The 19,806-nt window shown below is 48.0% G+C and overlaps 1 protein-coding gene across 1 annotated transcript; it reads left to right on the forward strand.

The window, feature by feature from the left end:
* The first annotated feature begins 171 nt into the window (after positions 1–171).
* FAM50A (family with sequence similarity 50 member A) lies at positions 172–15,000 on the forward strand. Its single transcript, XM_084836064.1, has 14 exons — positions 172–274; positions 646–770; positions 4,013–4,097; positions 4,264–4,363; positions 4,805–4,950; positions 5,124–5,200; positions 5,401–5,467; positions 5,766–5,827; positions 6,873–6,949; positions 7,769–7,823; positions 9,109–9,157; positions 9,899–9,969; positions 10,242–10,352; positions 14,233–15,000. Exons 2-14 carry the CDS (start codon positions 660–662, stop codon positions 14,239–14,241), a joined length of 1,020 nt encoding a protein of 339 aa, XP_084692190.1. The 5' UTR covers positions 172–274; positions 646–659; the 3' UTR covers positions 14,242–15,000.
* Positions 15,001–19,806: the final 4,806 nt, after the last annotated feature.

The following is a 19,806-nucleotide window of genomic DNA, read 5'->3' on the forward strand; positions in this document are numbered from 1 at the left end:
AAGGGATAGAGCGGCGCCACTCTGAACCCATGGAGAATCTTAGCCAATGGCGGCTTTCAGTTTTTACCGGAAGTTCCGACGGTGTATTCACGCAGTCTTTTCTTTTTTTTTCTTCTTCCTGTGTACCTAAGTGGAGGCAAAACAGGAAGAGGGCGGGCGCAGCTGTATCCTGACGCGTGTGAATGACGTAGGCGAAGCAGCTGGTGGGATCTGTGGCTGGAGAAAGGATTTTCTGACTACCTGGAGAGGAAGATTTCCCCGTTCTCTTGACCAGGCAAGGACACCCCGCACCCTTCCCCGGTTGCCTTTGCACTTCAGCGTTTCCCCTGCTAGATCCAGAAATCCCACACGTACCACCCCCACGTCCTCTCTGCCCTTCTGGTTCACCCTGGTCTCCTTCTCTGGGATCCCCCTTTGTCGTGTTGGGCATTCCTTTCGGGGAGAGCTGTGGGTCAGTGGTAGAGCACACACTTTACATGTGGAAGGTCCCAGTTTCAACCCCCAACACTCCCAGTGAAAAGCATCTTGGGAGACTCTGGATTGCCACTGTCTGTCAGAGCAGACCATCGTGGGCCAGAGGGACCAATGGTCTGGCTTGCTACAAGGCTGCTTCATACATTCATATATGTGTTTTGTGCCTCCCAGGTCCATCTACAACCATGGCGCAATACAAAGGAGCTGCCAGCGAAGCTGGCCGGGCACTCCAGCTGATGAAGAAGAGAGAGAGGCAGCGCGAGCACATGGAACAAATGAGGCAGCGTATTGCTGAGGTGACGGGGAAAAAACCCTGAAGTGGGCGGGATGGGACATTGGTTTATTGAACTCTTACAGGAGATGGTGCTGAAGGTGTTGAAAAAGTTGGGCATTACCATGAAGAGTAAGGTCCAGAATCATTTGGGGGTGGGGGGTTCTTGGGTGCAAGGAATGGGAAAGAAGGTAATAGGAGGAATGTTCTTTTCATGATGGTGTTTTCTTGTGTGATGCCAAAAGTGCCTTTGACTCTGTTTTTGCTACATCGAAAGGTAAACAGAGGTATCTTAAAATCAAATGGACATTCTAGTAAATATTTGATATAACAATGGAATTATAAACGCAAGGAATGTGATGTTCCAACCCACATCTAAGCTCTCATGCGTCAAATCAGTTTTAAACCAAACTGTACCCATCTTCTGACAATAGTACTGATAGCACTTGCCTAATGATTATGTTTAATCATTGCCTAATGATTATTATTAGGGGCCGCGGTGGCTTAGTAGGGGCCGTGGTGGCTTAGTGGTTAAGATGCTGAACTGCAGACTGGAAGGTCGGCAGGACAGCAGTTCGAGACCCGAGTGCCACATGATGGAGTGAGCTCCCGTCTTCAGTCCCAGCTCCTGCCAACCTAGCAGTTTGAAAGCAAGAAATTGCAAGTAGATAAATAGGTACCGCCTCGGCGGGAAAGGTAACAGCGTTCCGTGCACCTCGGTGTTTAGTCATGCCAGCCACATGACCACGGAAGCGTCTTCGGACAGCGCTGGCTCTTCGGCTTAGAAACGGGGATGAGCACCGCACCCTAGAGTCGGACACGACTGGTTGGGGACACCTTTACCTTTACCTTTTTTAATGATTATGTACCCACAAACTCTCTACCTACTTTCTGTTGGTGCTTGCCCTGTTTTTTGTTAAGTCACAATCTCTTTCAAGGATATGGATCTATCTGGGGTACCATGGGTCATTTGCTCCAAACTCTGTTGTGCATGCTTTTCTTTCCAGTCCTCTCTAGAAAGATTTCATAACCCTCCTTGATATCTTGTTGCTTTGCCAGATTCCTCTTAGAGGTTTTTATTTTTCTGGTGCATGCTTGTTATATTTGTTCTGTATCACTATTTCTGCCTCTTCAGTCACCTGCCCTTCCTGCCTCCTGTACATTTTAGTTTCCAGATCATAAGATCCCTGTGCATTCATGTCCTTCTTCTGTGAATTTTTCTGTTTCTTTTTCTGCAAGGCTATGGTTTACAGTTTTCCTCACCGTGCTACTGTCAGAAATTGCTCATTTTCCTACACTCCATTGTCACATAACATCTCTTCCCAAGAGGCAATTCTTACTGTTTGCGTTTGTTGAAGACCTTTCCTTCCCCTTAGAACCTGAGCTTTGTTGTCCTTCCTTTTTCCTTTTATTTGGACAATGACATTAGCATGTTTAGATCATCCAAGACATCTGCCACCTTCACATTGGCCATAGTTTTGTTCTGTCCAAGTGAACTAAAACTTAAATGAGTGAAACTCTGGCTGTCCCATTGGCCTTCTGAAAGACAAAAAGCATCTCAAATGCATGAGAAAATCTCTTGAACAGCCTGTGTTTTCTGCTGCCAACAAATAGGGTAGAATAATTCTAAGCACCCAGAAATGTGATACTGGTGCCTTGAAACATGAAATGCACACAAGCCCTAAGATAGACCCTGTTATTACCTTGAATATTGGGTTGCCACCTTGCAACCTTCATACCAGACATGTACATTTTTAAGTCTCCCGGTGTGGCAGAAGACAAGGTAGCTGCAGCTTCTCCCGACTACTCCAGTCCTGGCATCTGCCCTCACCCTGCCTGCTGTGGCAAGCAGGACTTGCAAATGTACCGCACAAGAGGTTTGGCGAACAACAGAATGAAGGTGGGAACAGATTCAGCTGCCTTGTCTTCCACTGTGTTAGAGGATTTAAAGTTACTCGTCTGGTGTTTGGGTTGAAGCCCTACTTAGTGTGCTTAGGATTACAGAATAAAGAGAGAGAAGTTTCATTAAAAGCAATAGAGCTTAAATTCCACACACTCTATTTAGTATAGGGGAGCAAGCTAATTCTTGGCTAAAAGAAGGCCTCGTCCAATGACTCTGACTGATTTGCAGGTCCATAGCAGACATTCACCATTATCTCTCTTTAGCCCTGTCTTCACCCAGATCCATTCACAGGTATTGCCATTCTCTTCATTCTGGACCTGGGTGAACATGTACTTCTTCTTTTTCTGTAATGTGTAGCATTCTAGATTACTTTGCTCCCTTTTCCTGTCTTTCTCTCACAAGCTATATAACCCTGAATAATAATGACATTCCAGTCTCGAGAGCTTTCCCACCAGATCTTGATAATGACAGCTCTGCTTCTGACAGTGTTCAGCTCCCTCTGCTTGCTCCCCTCTATTCCTTGTTCGTATACAAAAATGCTGCGTACTATTGCTTGGAAGTCTCAGATGGGCGCTTTCCTGTCATCTTGGGCCTACTGTGGTTCTGCCAACACTGTTTCTTCCAAATATGATTGTAGAACCTCCTGCTTGGTATTTATCCTTTGGGCTTATGCCGCCAGCCCTGTAGATCATAGTTTAAGGATCCCCCCTCCAGGTTCCCAAAGCAATGCTGAAAGGTATTCTCTCCACTCCTCGGAAGCTGTGTCTTAGTTATTGTTTCCTTTCTTGCGGAACGTGACTCCTTATGGTCAAAGAAGTGGAATTCCTCCTGGCAACGTTGCCTGTGCAGCCATGTGTTCTCCTTGAGGATTTATCCATCCCCAACCAAAATTTCTCCTTGCACAAGGATCTTTTTCTTTTACTTTTTAATTGAAGCCTGTAGAAGATGTACATAATCTGCCCCAAGTTTTTGGCTTAAGGTGGGCTATAAATCTCAAGTGCTTAGTTTCAGCAAGAGAGGGCAAAGGATATCTTGTAAGCATTTTCCAGGTGCTCCCCCTCCATCTGCAGCACATGGGCTAGTGTCCCTTACTCTCTGCCTGGAATAGCTGTAGATCTCTGCAAGTTTAATCTGGGGTGGGCAATTTGTGGCCCTCCAGATGTTGTACCGCAACTCACATCTGTCCTAGACAGCATAGCCAATGGTGAAGGATGATAGGTGTTGCAGTCCAACAACCTCTGGAGGACCAAAAGTTGCCCACCCCTGGTTTAGTCCAAGCAGGTGGGTTGGGAATTGGAACTGGGACATCACTGGGAGACTGAGCTTCATGTGACAAACCTGATCTGTGTTTTTCGCTGTGGCAGGAAAACATCATGAAGTCAAACATCGACAAGAAATTCTCTGCCCATTACGACGCGGTGGAAGCTGAGCTGAAATCCAGCACCGTTGGTAAGTATGTGCGTGTGAGAGAGAGAGAGAGCACTCGGTGCTGGGAGAAGAACCCAGGAGTCCTGGTCTCCATCCCCGAACTGGAATGAATGGATCCTACTTCCCCACACAGTGCTGGGCGTTCCAACCTAGGAGGCCTGATTCCCAGCACTTTTCCTTCTGATAGGCCTGGTGACCCTCAATGACATGAAGGCCAAGCAAGAGGCCCTTGTAAAGGAACGGGAGAAGCAGCTGGCAAAGAAGGAGCAGTCCAAGGAGCTGCAGCTGTGAGTGGCAAGTGTGCTTGCATGTATCCTGAATAGGCTCGGTGTGTGTGTGTGTGTGGGGGGGGGGGGGCGTTGGAGAGACAGATCTTCTCTTCTTGATGAACTTTGTTCTGTGTTTTAGGGTGGTGTATGAGAGCCGGAGTAATGTGGTGGCTAAGAATCTAAGCTGTGAGTCAGGAGTGCCCAGTTCAAGTCTATATAATACTAGTACGGCTTTCCCCAACCTGGTGCCCTCTAGCTGTGTTGGACTACAACTCCCAGCATCCCTTACCATTAACTCTGCCGGCTAGGGCTGATGGAAGGGGTAGGCCAACACATTTGGAGTGCCACAAATTGCCCACTCCGATGTTTCCCAACTACCTGCCTTTCCCTAAGACCTTGGGCTTGTTCATTTCCCTTCCCTTCTGTCCTCTGGAGCTGGCTTTGGTTTGTCCCTCACAGGAAGCTGGAGCGGATGCGGGAGCGGGAGCGCAAACAGGAGCAGAAGCGTAAGATCTCAAGCTTGTCCTTCACCTTGGAAGAGGAGGAGGAGGAGGAAGATGATGGAGAAGAGGAGGAAGAGGAGGAGGCAGAGTTGGAGCGGGAAGGTGAGGAACGGGAGGCTGGGCATTTGCAGATGGAGAGGGAAGCCTAGGTAGGCCTGGAACAGTGGCAGTGAAGTGGGGTGCGGCCATGGAGGACATAAAGGGTGACATTCAGCTTCAAGCAGCGGAGTGTCCAGGGTAGGTCTTCATTCATACCTCCTTCCCACCTCCCTCAGAACTGCCCCCCAAGAAGAAGAAACTGGGGAAGAACCCAGATGTGGACACCAGCTTCCTGCCGGACCGTGACCGTGAGGTATGGTGTTGCCCTGCCCTTGAGGAGAAGGCAGGTCAGGAACTGGGTACTCTTGCCCTTGAGAGTACCCAGTTCCCCTTCCCAGCTGCATCTTCCAAGCCACACTGTCCTGTCACTGTCTTTCTGCTGCCGATGGCTCCCCTTGGTACTGAAGCATTAAACAGACTGTTTTTGCCTCCCTACCCCCTGTTGGCTTTCAGGAAGAAGAAAACCGCCTGCGAGAAGAGCTTCGCCAGGAGTGGGAGGCCAAGCAGGAGAAAATCAAGAGTGAGAGATGGGATGGGATGCTGGTTTGGCGTGCATCCAGAGTGGGCGATGGGGTGGAGGGGTGATGGTTACAGGAAGATGCTGGAGGTGTTCATATCGATTGTGATTCAAGAGGTTTGCCTCTACCCTTCTCTTAACTCTTTTAAGGGCAATCCTATGCATGTTCAGACCAGAGAAGATCCTGCTTCTCCCAGCATGGCTGGCTGGGGAATGCTGGGAGTTGTAGGGTGTTTTTCTATGTAAACATGAATAGGATTGTGCCATAAGTGTTTCTCCACCCACTCTCGTCTCTGGCCAGGTGAAGAAATTGAAATCACCTTCAGCTACTGGGATGGCTCCGGGCACCGCCGAACTGTCAAGGTGAGCTTTGCTCCCTGCCAAAATGGCCTCTGGTCTCAGCTTTGGTAAAGGACCCTGTGGCTTAGTATGTGGGTCCCTGAAAGCCCAGATGGTTGGCTTTTTCCATTCAGTGCACTGACCCACCTTGAGACATTTTGGGTCCTGGGGCAACTTTAAAAACTGCCCCCTTTGGCAGTCTTAGTCTAGCGCTTTTTTTTTCCTAGACCAAGCGCAGAAGTTGTCTATCTCATATATTTTTGATGCTGTTCCCCTCCCTCCCTCCCTCCCTCCCTCCCTCTTCTTCTTGCATGGAATTCCTAGTGGTCTCCCATCCAAAAAGCAGATCAGGTCCAAGCTTGTTTAGCTTCAGCAGTGCTGCAGCCTCAGATGCTTTCCAGATAAGAAAGGGAAACTTTCTAAATAGCTTCTTATTTCCTATTACACATCACAACCAAAATCCCCCAAAATAAACTGTCACCGTTAACCCACCACCCCATTAATTAAAAACGACTGTCACAAAATAACCCACTAATCTACTAATTAAAGGTTGGAACCCTAAATCTTATATATAAAATACACACATGTTTATTTATGTCAGTATCTATCACAGAGAGATGAAGAGACAGCCCAACAGCCAGCCAGCCAGTGTGGTATACTGTTTGGAATAGTCCTCCACAACCTGGTGCCCTCCCGATGTGCTTGACTGCAAGTCCCATCATTCCCAGCTGAGTTGCAGTCCAATGCACCTGGAGAGTTGGCCTAGAACTGAGGTGTTCCAGGTTGAAATTCCCATTTAGCCATGGAACTCTCTGACCTTACACCTGTCCCTCTCTAGCCTAACCTACCTCCCAGGGTTGTGAGGATAAAATGTGCATGCGTGAGAGAGTATGGGAAAACCACGTCCACTGCTTTGAGCTTCTGGGAGAAAAGGCAGGATATAAATGTAACGTGCACACATGCACACGCCCTCTTGGAAAACCTTGCAGGCTATATTTTTGGTTGGATTGGGAAAGTGCAAGTGAGAGAAACCTATTCCAGACTGACTCTTGTTTTCCCCGCAGTGCAGATGAAGAAGGGCAACACCATTCAGCAGTTTCTACAAAAGGCCCTGGAGATCTTGCGTAAGGACTTCAGTGAACTTCGGTAAAGGACTTGGCAGAGTAGGATTTGCTCCCATGGGGTAGGGTGGGAAGAAGGTTGTTGGCAGGCCTGCATAGCTACATATCTGCCTCTCTTATGCTGTGGCCCTTTTAAAGTGTGAGTCACTGTATTCTAGTGGGTATTGAAGTTGGCCCTGGTCAGCCTGAGTGCAGTCCTTGCCTTGTGCAATGTCACTAACTCTCACTAACTTCATCTGTAAAATGGGAATGATTCTGTAATACATAAGGTACATTACATAAGGTCAGTAAGAACCACCAACACAGACTTGTAATGCAATTGGCAAATATACATTGTAATAACAAGGAGTCTTGTGGCACGTTATAGACACATTTATTATGGCAGAAGCTTTTGTGGACCCAGTCCACTTCATCAGATGACATGGTCATCCTCAGTTGCCAGAAATATATGCACAGGGTTGTCGCAGGAATTCTAAACAGTGAGGTCAGAGGGAATTAAAATGCAAAAAGTACAGACAGTGATAATTACATTATTAACAGTGGCCATTGTTGTGCGATAACAGACATCCTTGCATTGGTGAGTTGATGAACACATGTGGTGTGATAAAAAGCCTTTGTTCCTATTCAAGCTGCACAAGATAGTGTTGAACCTCGTGATGAATTCTTGTCCATCTGTTTTATTGCATTGAAATCTGTCAAATTGTAATAGCAAGCAAACCTCTGGAGAAGTGAATGCAGTTCTAGATATGTACTAGTTGGGGTTTGGGGATGGTATGCTATGAGACTTGTGGGGGAAAGGGGAAGAGGTTCTGTTCAGGCTCTGAGTAAGTGTCTCCCCCTGCAGATCAGCTGGTGTGGAGCAGCTTATGTACATCAAGGAGGATCTGATCATCCCACATGTGAGCAGATGTCCCTGGCTCATCATGATACCACCTCTGCTGCTCAGCACTCCCCTGTCCTGCCCTGCCCTTATAGATGGCGGCCCCATTATCTAAAGCAGACATTCACCATCTTTGTCCTCGTGGTCTAGGAGGCAGAAGCTCCGACCTGACTTACCTTGTCTATCCCAGAGTATTAGCGGGGAGGGGAAAGCTGGACCCTCCCCCAAGCCCTCAAGAGAAGTTTAAACTAAAACAAGAAGAAAACAGCCAACTGGCTGGACATATGCTCTGAATCCTCCACCAGTTCTGTCACTAGATGGGGGTGGGGCGGAGAATTGGGGGCTCCATTAAAGACAGCACATCATTAGTTATTTTAAGTCTTACATTTTTACTACCCTAGGTGCCATCTGGATTTTTTTCTCAGCCTTTCTCTGCCTCTGCAGTCTGAGTACTGCTGGCCAGGATTTCAGTCTAGCTGGGATGGGGAGCGTACAAACTATCAGTCACACTGGTAGAGAGGGAACAGGGCATGCATCAGCACAGTTCCAGGCAACCGAGAGAAAGAGAGTATAATATATATATATATATATATATATATATATATATGTATGTATGTATGTATGCATACACACACGTTTGCTGGTATGTATGTATATAAAAATAAGTTTTCACAGAGAGAGTGAGCACAAATCCTAGAGAGCGAGTTTGAGGCAGGTAGACAGATGAAAGGAAACCTGTTCTTGTTCCCCAAAGTCCCTGGAAAATGAGCTGTCAGTCAGTGCAGTCAATCAACATGGAAAGTGGGGAAGGACACAGCCTTGGCTCTGCACTCTGCCTCTTGGACCAGTCAAGGGCCGGACACAGCCTGCTGTGGAAGGGATGAGACTTGAGCCAGGGCAGGTGCCCACTGCCCTTGCTTCCTTTCAGGGAAGCCCACCGCCCACTCTGAGAAGGATGCATTTCAAGAGAGTAGACCTCAACATCCATTACTACCTCCACCCCTAGCATTTATGTGGGATCTTTCTTTGACCAAATCAGTGTCCAAGGTGGGGTGGTTAGGCCAGGCTCAGACATGTCCCCCTGAAAAGAGAGAGGATGGCATATCCACCCCCACCCCCCTGCCCACTTTGAGCACTGGACCGTATCCAAATTCCCACTTCCTTTCTCCCCTCTGTTTCAACACCTGCTGCAGCAATGGCCACCTGCCACAACTGTGAATCCATCAGCAGGGTTCTTGGTGTGGGCTGGGGAATCTTTTTGAGAGCTTCCCCCCCCCAAAATCCTTTTCTTCCCACCCATCTAGCATCACAGCTTCTATGACTTCATTGTCACCAAGGCTCGAGGGAAAAGCGGTGAGTCTTCTCAGCGCCCCCCCCCCCCTTTCCAGCCCTGGCCTTCCTCGGATAGGAGCCTGCCTGGACAGGAGGGTCCAGGGCTACTGTGTTAAGAGCACTGTGATGGTCAGAGTCTGAATGGGCTGCAGTTGCATGTTGGCTGAGAAAGGGGATAGTTTGAGTGGGAGGAAAGATGCAGGGGTGTAAGTATAGAAGAGTAAAGGGGGCAATTTGCATGGACTCTGACCTGTGATAGGTGGACATTTTGGAAGTGTAGTGCAAGGATGGAGAACCTCAGGCGCAGGGGCCAAATCTGGCCCTCCGGGGTTCCCCAGATGGCCACACCCCTTTCCTCTTTCTCCTGACCTGATCCAACCACTGACCATTGGGAGTTTTCCTAGCATTTTGTGCAGTTTTTCCCCATTGCAAAAGGCTGAAATGGCTCCCCTAAGGCTTACTCACTGGTAGTAAGAGTTTTAAGCCAAAATAAGCAGGTACTTTGGCCTCTCCCACTACTGGAGTGCAGCGCCTGAGAGCTTCTCCGAAATGAAATTCGGCCTTCAGGCTGGAAGAGGCCCTGCGCCCCTGCTGTAATGCGAGGGACAGTGGTAGAGAGGGTGAGGCTGAGAAAGTACTCGTGTTGTGCTGTGAGGGTGAGGGTCGGAGAGTGGGGTTCAGGCTGTGGGGCAGGTGCTATGTGTCTCCCTGCGTGTCTCCCTGCGTGTCTCCCTGCTCTCACGTGTGCATTCCCCGATTCAGGGCCGCTCTTCAATTTTGATGTACATGATGACGTTCGGCTTTTGAGTGATGCAACGGTGGAAAAAGATGAGGTGAGGAGAAGGAAACCTGACCTCGCTTCCCTAAGTCTCTGGACTCTGTAGGCCTATCTTGGAAAGAGCCTTCTATCCAACAAAAGAGCAGTGCTTTTGGCTCTGACGCTGTTAAATCCAGGCAGCTGCCTACCCTCCTCCTCCTTCCCCCAAACTCTCCTTGTCACTGGGACTGGGTTTCCAAGTCCTATCTCCATTCCGAGCTGGTTGGGAAGTGATTTCTCAGTCACAGTACCGTGCTGACTGACTCCACTCTTGTCTGCCTTCCCTAGTCCCATGCTGGCAAGGTGGTGCTTCGCAGCTGGTATGAGAAGAACAAGCACATTTTCCCTGCAAGCCGATGGGAGCCCTACGATCCGGAGAAGAAATGGGACAAGTATACGGTAAGGAATGGAACAAGCTGGTCGGGCTGGCAGAAAGATTCTGATGAGGATGGAAAGCTCTGCAGGAGGAAAAGTTTGGTGCCTGCGGGTGGGGGGTCACCTCCAAGACTGTGGGTGCCTACAAGAAAGTTGTCCTGCTAATTTAGACCTATATTAATATATTAAATTTAATTAACACTGTTATTTCATATATGCCGCCTTTCATAGCAATACCCTCCTGAGGGGGCGTGCATCCAGATAGTACTACATAATACATCAAAAATCAATCAAACCATAATCTACAATACAATATTAAAGCAGCACCAGTGAAAACCTTTTTCTGAGTGCTCAAAAAACCTTTGCATGTGTTACCTTGTAAGCCTTACAATAATCCTGTAAGTTACGCTAGTATCTATCCCTGTGTGTTTTGATGGGGTCCCAAGGCTGAGAGGGAATGGCTTGTCTAAGATGAAGCAGTGAGTTTACAGCTGAAATGTGAAGGGGAACTTCCCAGCTCAAAACTTATTCCCTCAATCACCACAGGCCATACAGCTCAACAGTCTGTCTTCACAAGTTGTCCATTACTGGAACTTAACTTGCCAAGAAATCTCTGTCCCCTGTTGTTTAATCCTCCTCATCTAGTAGTCCAGAATACATGAGCTCTAAACATGAGGGTTTTGGTTTCTGGCAGTCACACCCACCTAGTAGCTACTGATAGCCTTGCTCTCTGTAAATGTATCTAGTATTCATACAATATATTGGGGCATCAAATAAATGGATGGATTTTTTGTTGATAGCAATAGCCAGAATAATACTGATCTAATCTGTGTTTGAATTTGCACCTTTGCAAACCACTGGGTCACAGGATAAACCATGGCCAGTGTAAAAGACCACCGGTTCCTCATTTAAACGAATCAATCTGCTTAGTGATGCACAATGCCTAACAATGTTATCTTTTTGAGAAAATATTAATTTGAAGACATAGTAGCATCAATATTTACGAAATATTATAAATAGTCATAGAAGGCCGTAAGAAAACAAAAACAGTATAAATGGTTTAAGAATGGTATTGAAATATCATTAACAAAGCAATCAAAGGAATTTGAATATTATTGCTGGGCCTACGCTTTCCTCCAGCCCATAACTTGAATAATATTAGACTATTCCACTATGATAAACAAAACTCATATCTACCAATCAAGTTCAGGGGGTCATGGATTCTTCCATCTTCATCAGAGCCGGAAAAATAGAAAGGAAGGAAAAGCTAGGGAGGTGGAATTGGAGGATAAAACAATAGAGAGAAGTAGAATGGGGTGAAGCGTGTGGGACTCTTCCTCCTTTTCTAAAAGGGACCCTTGATGCCCATTTTATGTTGATCAGAGATGAGATGATATCACATCTCAAGTTTTACGTCAGTTTGATAATGAAGCATTGGGCGAACATGTTATTCCACCCTGCTTAGCCCACCGTCTTCGTAGGGAAGAAGTCCCCAGTGCTCCTGTCTTCATTGTCTTTCCGTTGCTTGGTAAGCACGCTCCACATCAACATCTTCTTCCAAATCTTCCCAAGTATTTCAGCATCTGCAGTGATGCCTCTTGCTGCTCCTTCAGCATCTTAGTAGACACAAAGTGCCCGTTGTCCTTATCAACCCAGATGCCAAGGTCACCTTGTGGCTGTCACTAAGATTCAGCAAAATTCCAAGCAGTTTGCACAGATTTTTCAACAGTGGGCCAGTAATAATCCTTTATGGCTGCTCTAGAACCTGCAGAATCCAGTGGTCCTTTGGGCCTAGCAAGGCCAAGTAAACAAATACCATACAAAGACAATGGGGAATTCTCTTGCACAAGCCCCATTGAAACGATGCCCAAGAGCACCAATGGGACTTGCAAAGAACTTAAATTCCTGATAGTTGCATGGAGGGGGCCAGTTACTGTGTCTCCCCTTCTAGTATCTCACAGTAGTGGAAAAAAATGTGGTGGGAAGAAGTTTGAGGGCAAAGCTACATGTGGCCCAGTGGTCTGGCAACACCAGATATTAAAGTTCAATGTTTTTAGCAGTCCAGATGGGAGTCTACTGAGACTCCCATGAAAGAGCATGATATACATATAATAATGATTAAAATAAAGCAATCAGTGTTTCATTTCTCTTTTAAAAAAAAACAGTAGCAGCCTTTGAGGCTGTGAGTTTATATAAAGGGATGGTTTTGTTACCTTTTTGTTAGCTCCCTTAGAAGCTTCAGCTGAAAGGCAACAGCCTAGAGCATTTAAGGGAGCAATCCTATTGGGATAGGTGGCTGCCTCTGAACTCAGAGGCGACTGCCTATCCAGTGCAGGGCAGGCGGACTGTGGAGGGGATCTTCTCCTCTGCACTCTGGCTGCCCTGCATTTGCAGCTAGATGGCCGATTTCAGCTGTGTAGCTGCAGGACTTCAGGGGGGTGGGGAGGCCGGACGACGCATAGGAAGCATTGTACCAGTGCTTCTGCACTCCCCACCTCTCCCTGCCCCCAGGACCACCCCCCACTCTGCTCATCCAAGCGTGGAGCCCGGGGACGATCCGCGCCACCTATGAGGCGGTGGGGGAGGGGGCAGGGAGGTGGTTTTCCAGGAACTGAACAATCCTGTGGCCGCGTAGCCTCTGTCTAGCAGCTATAGGATTGCGCCCTAAGTAAATAAAATTGAGGGACTGCACACTTCTTTTTCTCTTAGCTGTTTTTCTGCTCCATAAATAAGCTACCCCCTCCCCTGGGTGAAAAACAGCTTTGGGGAGGGACTGAATGGGGAAAATGGCCAGAAAATGAAAGATTAAATAGTTTTCACACACACACACACACACACCGTTCTGCTGCTGAAACTTCTGGCTGCTGTTTTTCAAAAAACAGCAGTATATTGCTTGTAATATGCAGTGTCGTCCAGAATCCTCCATTAACAATTGCTCAGACCTTCATTCCAGAATCCCGTCTGCAAGATACAGGAGGTGGCACTCATGCTGCAGTTATTTAGTATAGCTGTAAAATGATCATCAGGTTTCATCACCCCATTTAAATGAGGATGTATTGTGGAGAGTACTGTGAGAACAGCAGGAAGGAATGATCAAGGGCATGTGGATGCGTTCTATGGAACTCCCTGCCCATTGAAGTCAGGCAGGTGCCAACATTGCTTTGCTTCAGCACCTGCTGAAGACATTCTTCTTTAATCAAGCCTTCCCTGACTAACCAGCCATGGTTTCATTGGCACAAACTGATTTTAAAGGTTTTAATTCATTAGTAGCAGTAGTAGTATTCCCTCATATTGTTCACTGCTCAGATATTTTATTGATGTGGAGTGGTAAGTAAATGATGCAAATAAAATAGAAGTACCCAAAGAATAGAGGGAGAAGGGGAGCTGATCAGGGCTGTGTAACTTGCTCTTAAAAAGTTTTATCCCCCTTGCATCAAACTCTCTTGGCATTCCACCTCCTGGAAAGTAGGCCTGACTAGGCCTCGTAAGTAGTCTGGTTCAGGCGAGGTGCTTTTTCCTTAACACTTGTAACTACCTTGTGCTTACGCAGGGCCCTATGATCCTTTTCCTGCTGTGTTGTTTCCCCAGCTGTTACCAAAAATGATGATTCTTAACCCACAAGCTCATGGCCTTGTCCTTTGCATTATTACATTTCCTCTCCCATGTTTATTATTGTGGTCCATGAGGTCATCCACATCCCTTTATAAATGACCCAGGCGTTTGCTGTTCTGTAGTCAGGTTAGGCACAAACAGGTACCATGGAGTTGAACCGAGTGAGGGTCTTGATCAGATACGCAGAGCGTGGTGCCACTTCACTGGGGTTGCGCAAGGGATTGGGGCGCACTGTGCTTCCTACTACAGTGCAGGGAAGGAATCACTCCCACCATCTTCTCCCTCCCCACAGATCCGCTGAGCAACTGATGGAGCCAATCGTGTTCTGTCTGTGCAGTATGTGGCTGCGTGTCGCCTTCCCAAGGCTGCTGCAGTATCTCCTTTTTAGCCAAGTCCATCCCCCCAACTCTGCAGCTGTACTTCATCCATAACTGTATCAACCTTTGGTGAAATAAATATTGCCTTTCCCAAACCTGAAGCATGTGTCGTTATACCGCATGGGTCCACAGCCTGCCAGACTTCTTGCTCCAGTTCTAAGTCTGCTGAGTCAGAACTTGCTTTGAGCCACGGTGTAGCGCTGGAATCCACTTTCAGATCTAGGGCCTAGGTTCTAACATGGAGGTAAAAATAGAGTGCTTTCTGCATATGATCAGAGCGTCCTTCACTGCTGAGGGTTGTATCCAGTGTTAGTCCTACTTAGAGTAGACCTGCTGAAATGAATGGAACTTGTTAGTCATGATTGATTTAAGTCCTAGTCATTTCAGCAGGTCTACTCTAAGTAGGACTAAAATTAGATCAAACCCTAACAGTGCAATCCGGTACACACTTACTTGGGAGTAAGATCCACTGAACTCAATAGGACATACTTCTGAGTAGGCATATATAGGATTGCCCTTAAGTGATCGCGACTTGCATCTATGCAACTGGATTTGAGGAAAGGACATTTGGATACATTTTAATTCCTCTACATCTCCATTATAAAAATTAAGCACTGTGTACAATTTAGTTCAAAATGTGACAAATGGCTTAATAAACAATACGTTGCCAAAGGCCAAGAGTCTCTGTTTGTGTTCTGGTATTGTTTCTGAATAGATTGGCCATAGTCTGACCTGCTAACTTCTCATCTTCTAATGAGCCCTCCCTGACACTTAGGGCAACCATACAAATAAGTCAACAAAAGTTACTTGTCTGCAAATATTTATGCTACCACCACCCCTACCCATAGAAATCAGTTATTTGTGACACATTGATGTGTGTGTCAATACATCAGTGAAAGGGCCAGGCTGGAGACAGAACCAACTCACTTCTGATTTTCAAACATTCCCATCCCTGGTTACCTGGAAATTATTCTTGCTCATCACAAGTGACCAGGTAAGTGCCTATTTTCAAGCTTGTCTCAGGGTGCATCTCTGTTACATACGTCAGCCTAATTAAAGCTGTTAGGGCACAGTTGCAGAACCATAGGCTCGGGGTCCAGATCCAGGGTTCTCCAGATGGCCACCCTCTTCCTCCAACCACCTATCATTTGGTGGCTTCCCAGCTTTTGTGCAGCTTTCCCCAATCCTAAAAGGTTGAAATGCCTCCCCTGAAGCTTAGTGATGGGCAGTAAGCTACAACATACTAGCACCTTGGCTGCATCCCTTTTGCCTTTGCACTACTGGAATGCAGCCCCCAAGAGCTGCTCTGAGAGCTGCAGAGCCAGGATCTGCAGGAGAAGTTACTACCACGTGGGGAAGAGGGCATGCCTCCTGCTGCTACTGCTTGCTGCCACCACCACCACCGTGGACTCCTGCCTGGCAGTATTTTTAACGGGGATGTCTTTTTTGATAAATATTTTTAAATTGTTGGTGGGGGGTGGGTTTTGGGGGGATTCTATTGAATTTTGGGGGGTGGGTAGCCTGCCTGATATGCGGGAGCGAGGGGCATGTGTCCACCTGACGGAGGCAGTGGGGGGAGTGCTGGGGGCCACACTATACTGAGGCTGGGCGGCAGGTGCTGGCGGAGCGCTAGGGGCAGGCCATGCCAGGTAAGGGGAACAAGGGAGAGATGTGTAGTATCTGTCCCCTGTTCCGGGCCTGTCCAGAGCCAAAGGATGGCTGGGGGAGGCGTGACCCCATCTTTTGGCCTTCGTTTGCCGCTCTGCAATGCCAGGTCTGTTACCCAGAAAACCTCCCTCATCCACAACATGATCCTGGATGAGGGTGCAGACCTGGCATGTATTACGGAGACCTGGCTGGCTGAGGCCACTGCTCCAACTCTTGCAGCCATGTGTCCAGCTGGATTTTCGTATGCACAGCAGCCCAGGGCCAGGGATTGGGGACGGGGAGTGGCTGTTATCTACCGAGAGTCCTTGGTCTTCACCAGACCCCCTCTCCAGGAGACCAAGATTGCTGAGTGCATGTACTGGAGGTTGGGCCTGAAGGGCAGTCTGGGGATTCTGCTCATGTACCGTCCACCCCGCTGCATGACTGACTCCCTGGCTGAGGTGCTTGAGGTGGTCTCTGATGTGCATGTACAGTCTCCTAACTTATTGGTGTTGAGGGACTTCAATGTACATTCAGAGACCATCTTCACGGGGGCACCTCAGGATTTCATGGAGACCATGGCTTCCTGGGAGCTGCACCTTATTCCAACTGGGCCCACCCATGTAGCTGGTCATGCACTAGACCTTGTGTTTGTTTCTGGAGAAGCGGGGAGTGATCTGGAAGTCAGGGGTATATCCACCACCCCCTTGTCATGGTCAGATCACTATCTGGTGACATTGGACTTCTCGGTTCCACAACCCCTCTGCAGGGGTGGAGGACCCATTAAAATGGTCCGCCCCAGGCGTCTTATGGATCCAAATGGATTCCTGAATGCGCTTGGGGATTCTCTGGAGCACGCCAATGGCCACTCAGTCGAGACCCTGGTGGGTGGCTGGAATGCCGCAATCCCTGGGGCATTAGATCAGGTGGCTCCGAAATGCCCTCTCTCCCTGAACAGGGTTCGGGCTGCACCATGGTTCAATCCGCAGTTAAGAGGTGAGATGGCCAGAGTGCCGGTGGCAGACAGTTCGCTCCGAAGACAATCAGACACAGGCTAGAGCTGTATCTTCAGCCTATCACGTGGCGGTGAAGGCAGCAAAAAAGGAATATTATGCTGCCGCTATTGCATCTGCAGAGTGCTGTCCTAGGAGGCTGTTCCAAGTGGTCCAGAGCCTGGTCGGTCCAGTTGCTCCGGAACCACTGGTGCATTCTAAGGCCTCCTGTGAGGCCTTGGCAAGGCACTTTATGGATAAAATTGATTGGATTAGGAGTGTTGTTCTATGCGCTGTGGATACAGTTAGTGAGCAAGAGGCAGTCTGTGGCAAACTGGTTTTGAGGGATCGGTTCCAGCTTCTTCCTTCTGAAGAAGTGGACAAGGTGCTTTCATCTGTAAGACCGACCACCTGCTTACATGATCCTTGCCCATCTTGGCTCATTATGGGCTGCAGAGAGAGACTGGGTGCGGGGATCAGGACGGTGGTGAACACCTCCCTTGAGGAGGGAGTGATGCCATCAGCCCTCAAGGAGGCAGTGATAAGACCGCTCTTAAAGAAGCCCTACTTGGATCCCCAAGTTCTGAACAACTTTCACCCAATCTTGAATCTGCCATTTTTGGGCAAGGTGATTGAGTGGGTGGTGGTGATGCAGTTGAAGGCACGCTTGGAAGAAGCCAATTATCTAGATCCATTTCAGTCGGGCTTCAGGCCTGGGCATGGGACAGAAATGGCCTTGGTCACCTTGGTGGATGATATGAGGAGGGCTCTGGATAGGGGCAAATGCTCCTTGTTCTCCTCGACCTCTCAGCGGCTTTTGATACCATTGACCACGGTATCCTCCTGGACCACCTGGAGGGGTTGGGCATTGGAGACACCGTATTACAGTGGTTCCGGTCCTTCCTCTCTGGCAGGTACCAGAGGGTAGCACTGGGAGAGGAGGTTTTGGACCCGTGGCCACTCACTTGTGGGGTGCCACAGGGTTCCATCCTCTCCCCGATGCTATTTAACATCTATGTGAAGCCGCTGGGGGCTATCATCAGGAGGTTTGGGGTGCGGTGTCATCAATATGCGGATGACATGCAGCTCTACCTCTCATTTAAATCTTCACCAAGGTTGGCCATAGAATCCCTGTCCAAATGTCGGGAGACGGTGAGTGGCTGGATGGGGAGGAATAAGCTGAAGCTGAACCCTGACAAGACCGAGGTACTTTTGGTGGGAAACAAGGGGAGGTTGGGGGATGTTGACCTGGTGTTGAATGGGGTACGGCTACCCTTGAAAGACCAGGTCCGCAGCCTGGGGGTCTAAAATGACTCCCAGCTGTCGATGGAGGCTCAGGTGTCAGCTGTGAGCCAGACAGCGCTGTACCAACTCCATCTGATACGGCGGCTGCGCCCCTACCTTCCCGACCATCTGCTCCCATCAGTAGTACATGCCCTGGTCTCCTCTCATTTAGACTGTAATGTGCTCTACGCGGTGTTACCCTTGAAGACGGTTCGGAAGCTGCAGCTGGTGCAGAATGTGGTGGCTCGCCTGATCAAAGGCAGCCGCTGGCGAGATCACATCACTCCAGTGCTGAAGAAGTTGCACTGGTTACCAGTTGTTTTCCGGGCCAAATTCAAGGTGTTGGTTTTGACCTTTAAAACCCTATATGGTTCTGGCCCAGCCTATCTTAAGGAGCGCCTCCAGCATCACCAGACAGGCTGCTTAACAAGATCAGCCTGGATGGCCTTCTCTCTGTCCCATCAACCAGGACAGCTAGACTGGTGAGGACGAGGGAGAGGGCCTTCTCTGTGGTGGCCCCCACTCTGTGGAACTCCCTCCCTAGGGAACTCTGCCATGCCTCCTCTTTAATGAGCGTCCGCCATGCATTAAAACATGGTTGTTCAGGCAGGCATTTGGGGTGGGTTAGGGTGTTTTTAGAAATATGATGTTTTTAATGTAGAATTTTATTGTTTTAAACTGTTCTATTATTGTACATCGCCCAGAGTGGCTGGGTGACCAGCCAGATGGGCGAGAAATAGATAGATAGATAGATAGATAGATAGATAGATAGATAGATAGATAGATAGATAGGAATTCGGCCTTCTGGGTGAAAGAGGTTCAGCACCCCTATGTTAGGGTTTTACCTCAAGGAATTGTTTATTTCTTAACTAACTTCATTTAGAACCCATCTGTTTGGCTCAAAAGAGCCCCCAAGGCAGCTGGTGATATCAAATAAATTTTTAACACTTATACACAGAGTAAAATCTGTGAACTAGTTCCTCTAAGGCTGTCCTGGAAAAAAAAGGGCCAGGGGGAGAAATGGAGAGTTCCTCAGAATACTCGTCTAAGTATATTTCTGAGGCTGCTTTGCTGGAAAGCAAGACAAAATTGAACTTTCCTTAAAAGCCAGCTTTAATGGCATAGACCCAACACAGAGACCACTCATCCCTGTGAAGTAAATCACTATCCCCCCACCCTATCCCGCCCATTTTACAGATGTTCAGCACAATCCTAGGCATGTTTACCCAGAAATAAGTTCAATTGAGTTAAATGGGGCTTACTCGCAAGTTAACATGTTTAGAATGGCAGCTGAAGCTGTGATTAAGAGCTGAGCTACACATTCACACACAAAAAAACTGGTGGCAGAACCCCCTCGACTGACTGTCCCATGTAAAAAATGGTGTCGGGTAGAGAGCTGGGGCCTCATGTGTTGCTGTTGTTGTCTTAAAGATCTGGAGACAGAATTCGTGGAACTCCAGTGTCAGATCTTGTTCTTACACCTGGAGTGAGATGGAATGGAGAGCTTCTAGAGTAGATCACAAATGGAGAGATCAGAATATTGGATTCCTAAACAGTGCAATGGGC

Source organism: Heloderma suspectum, chromosome 2 (assembly GCF_057233095.1).
Source record: "Heloderma suspectum isolate Gila_16-S chromosome 2, 16-S_ref, whole genome shotgun sequence".
Taxonomy (NCBI): Eukaryota; Metazoa; Chordata; class Lepidosauria; order Squamata; family Helodermatidae; genus Heloderma; species Heloderma suspectum.

Excerpts from the sequence above, each read along its gene's own strand:
- FAM50A (XM_084836064.1), top strand. The coding sequence starts at position 660 with ATGGCGCAATACAAAGGAGCTGCCAGCGAAGCTGGCCGGGCACTCCAG. Across the intron at positions 5,201-5,400 it reads TGCCGGACCGTGACCGTGAG|GAAGAAGAAAACCGCCTGCG; the intron begins GTATGGTGTTGC and ends GTTGGCTTTCAG. Across the intron at positions 5,468-5,765 it reads CAAGCAGGAGAAAATCAAGA|GTGAAGAAATTGAAATCACC; the intron begins GTGAGAGATGGG and ends GTCTCTGGCCAG.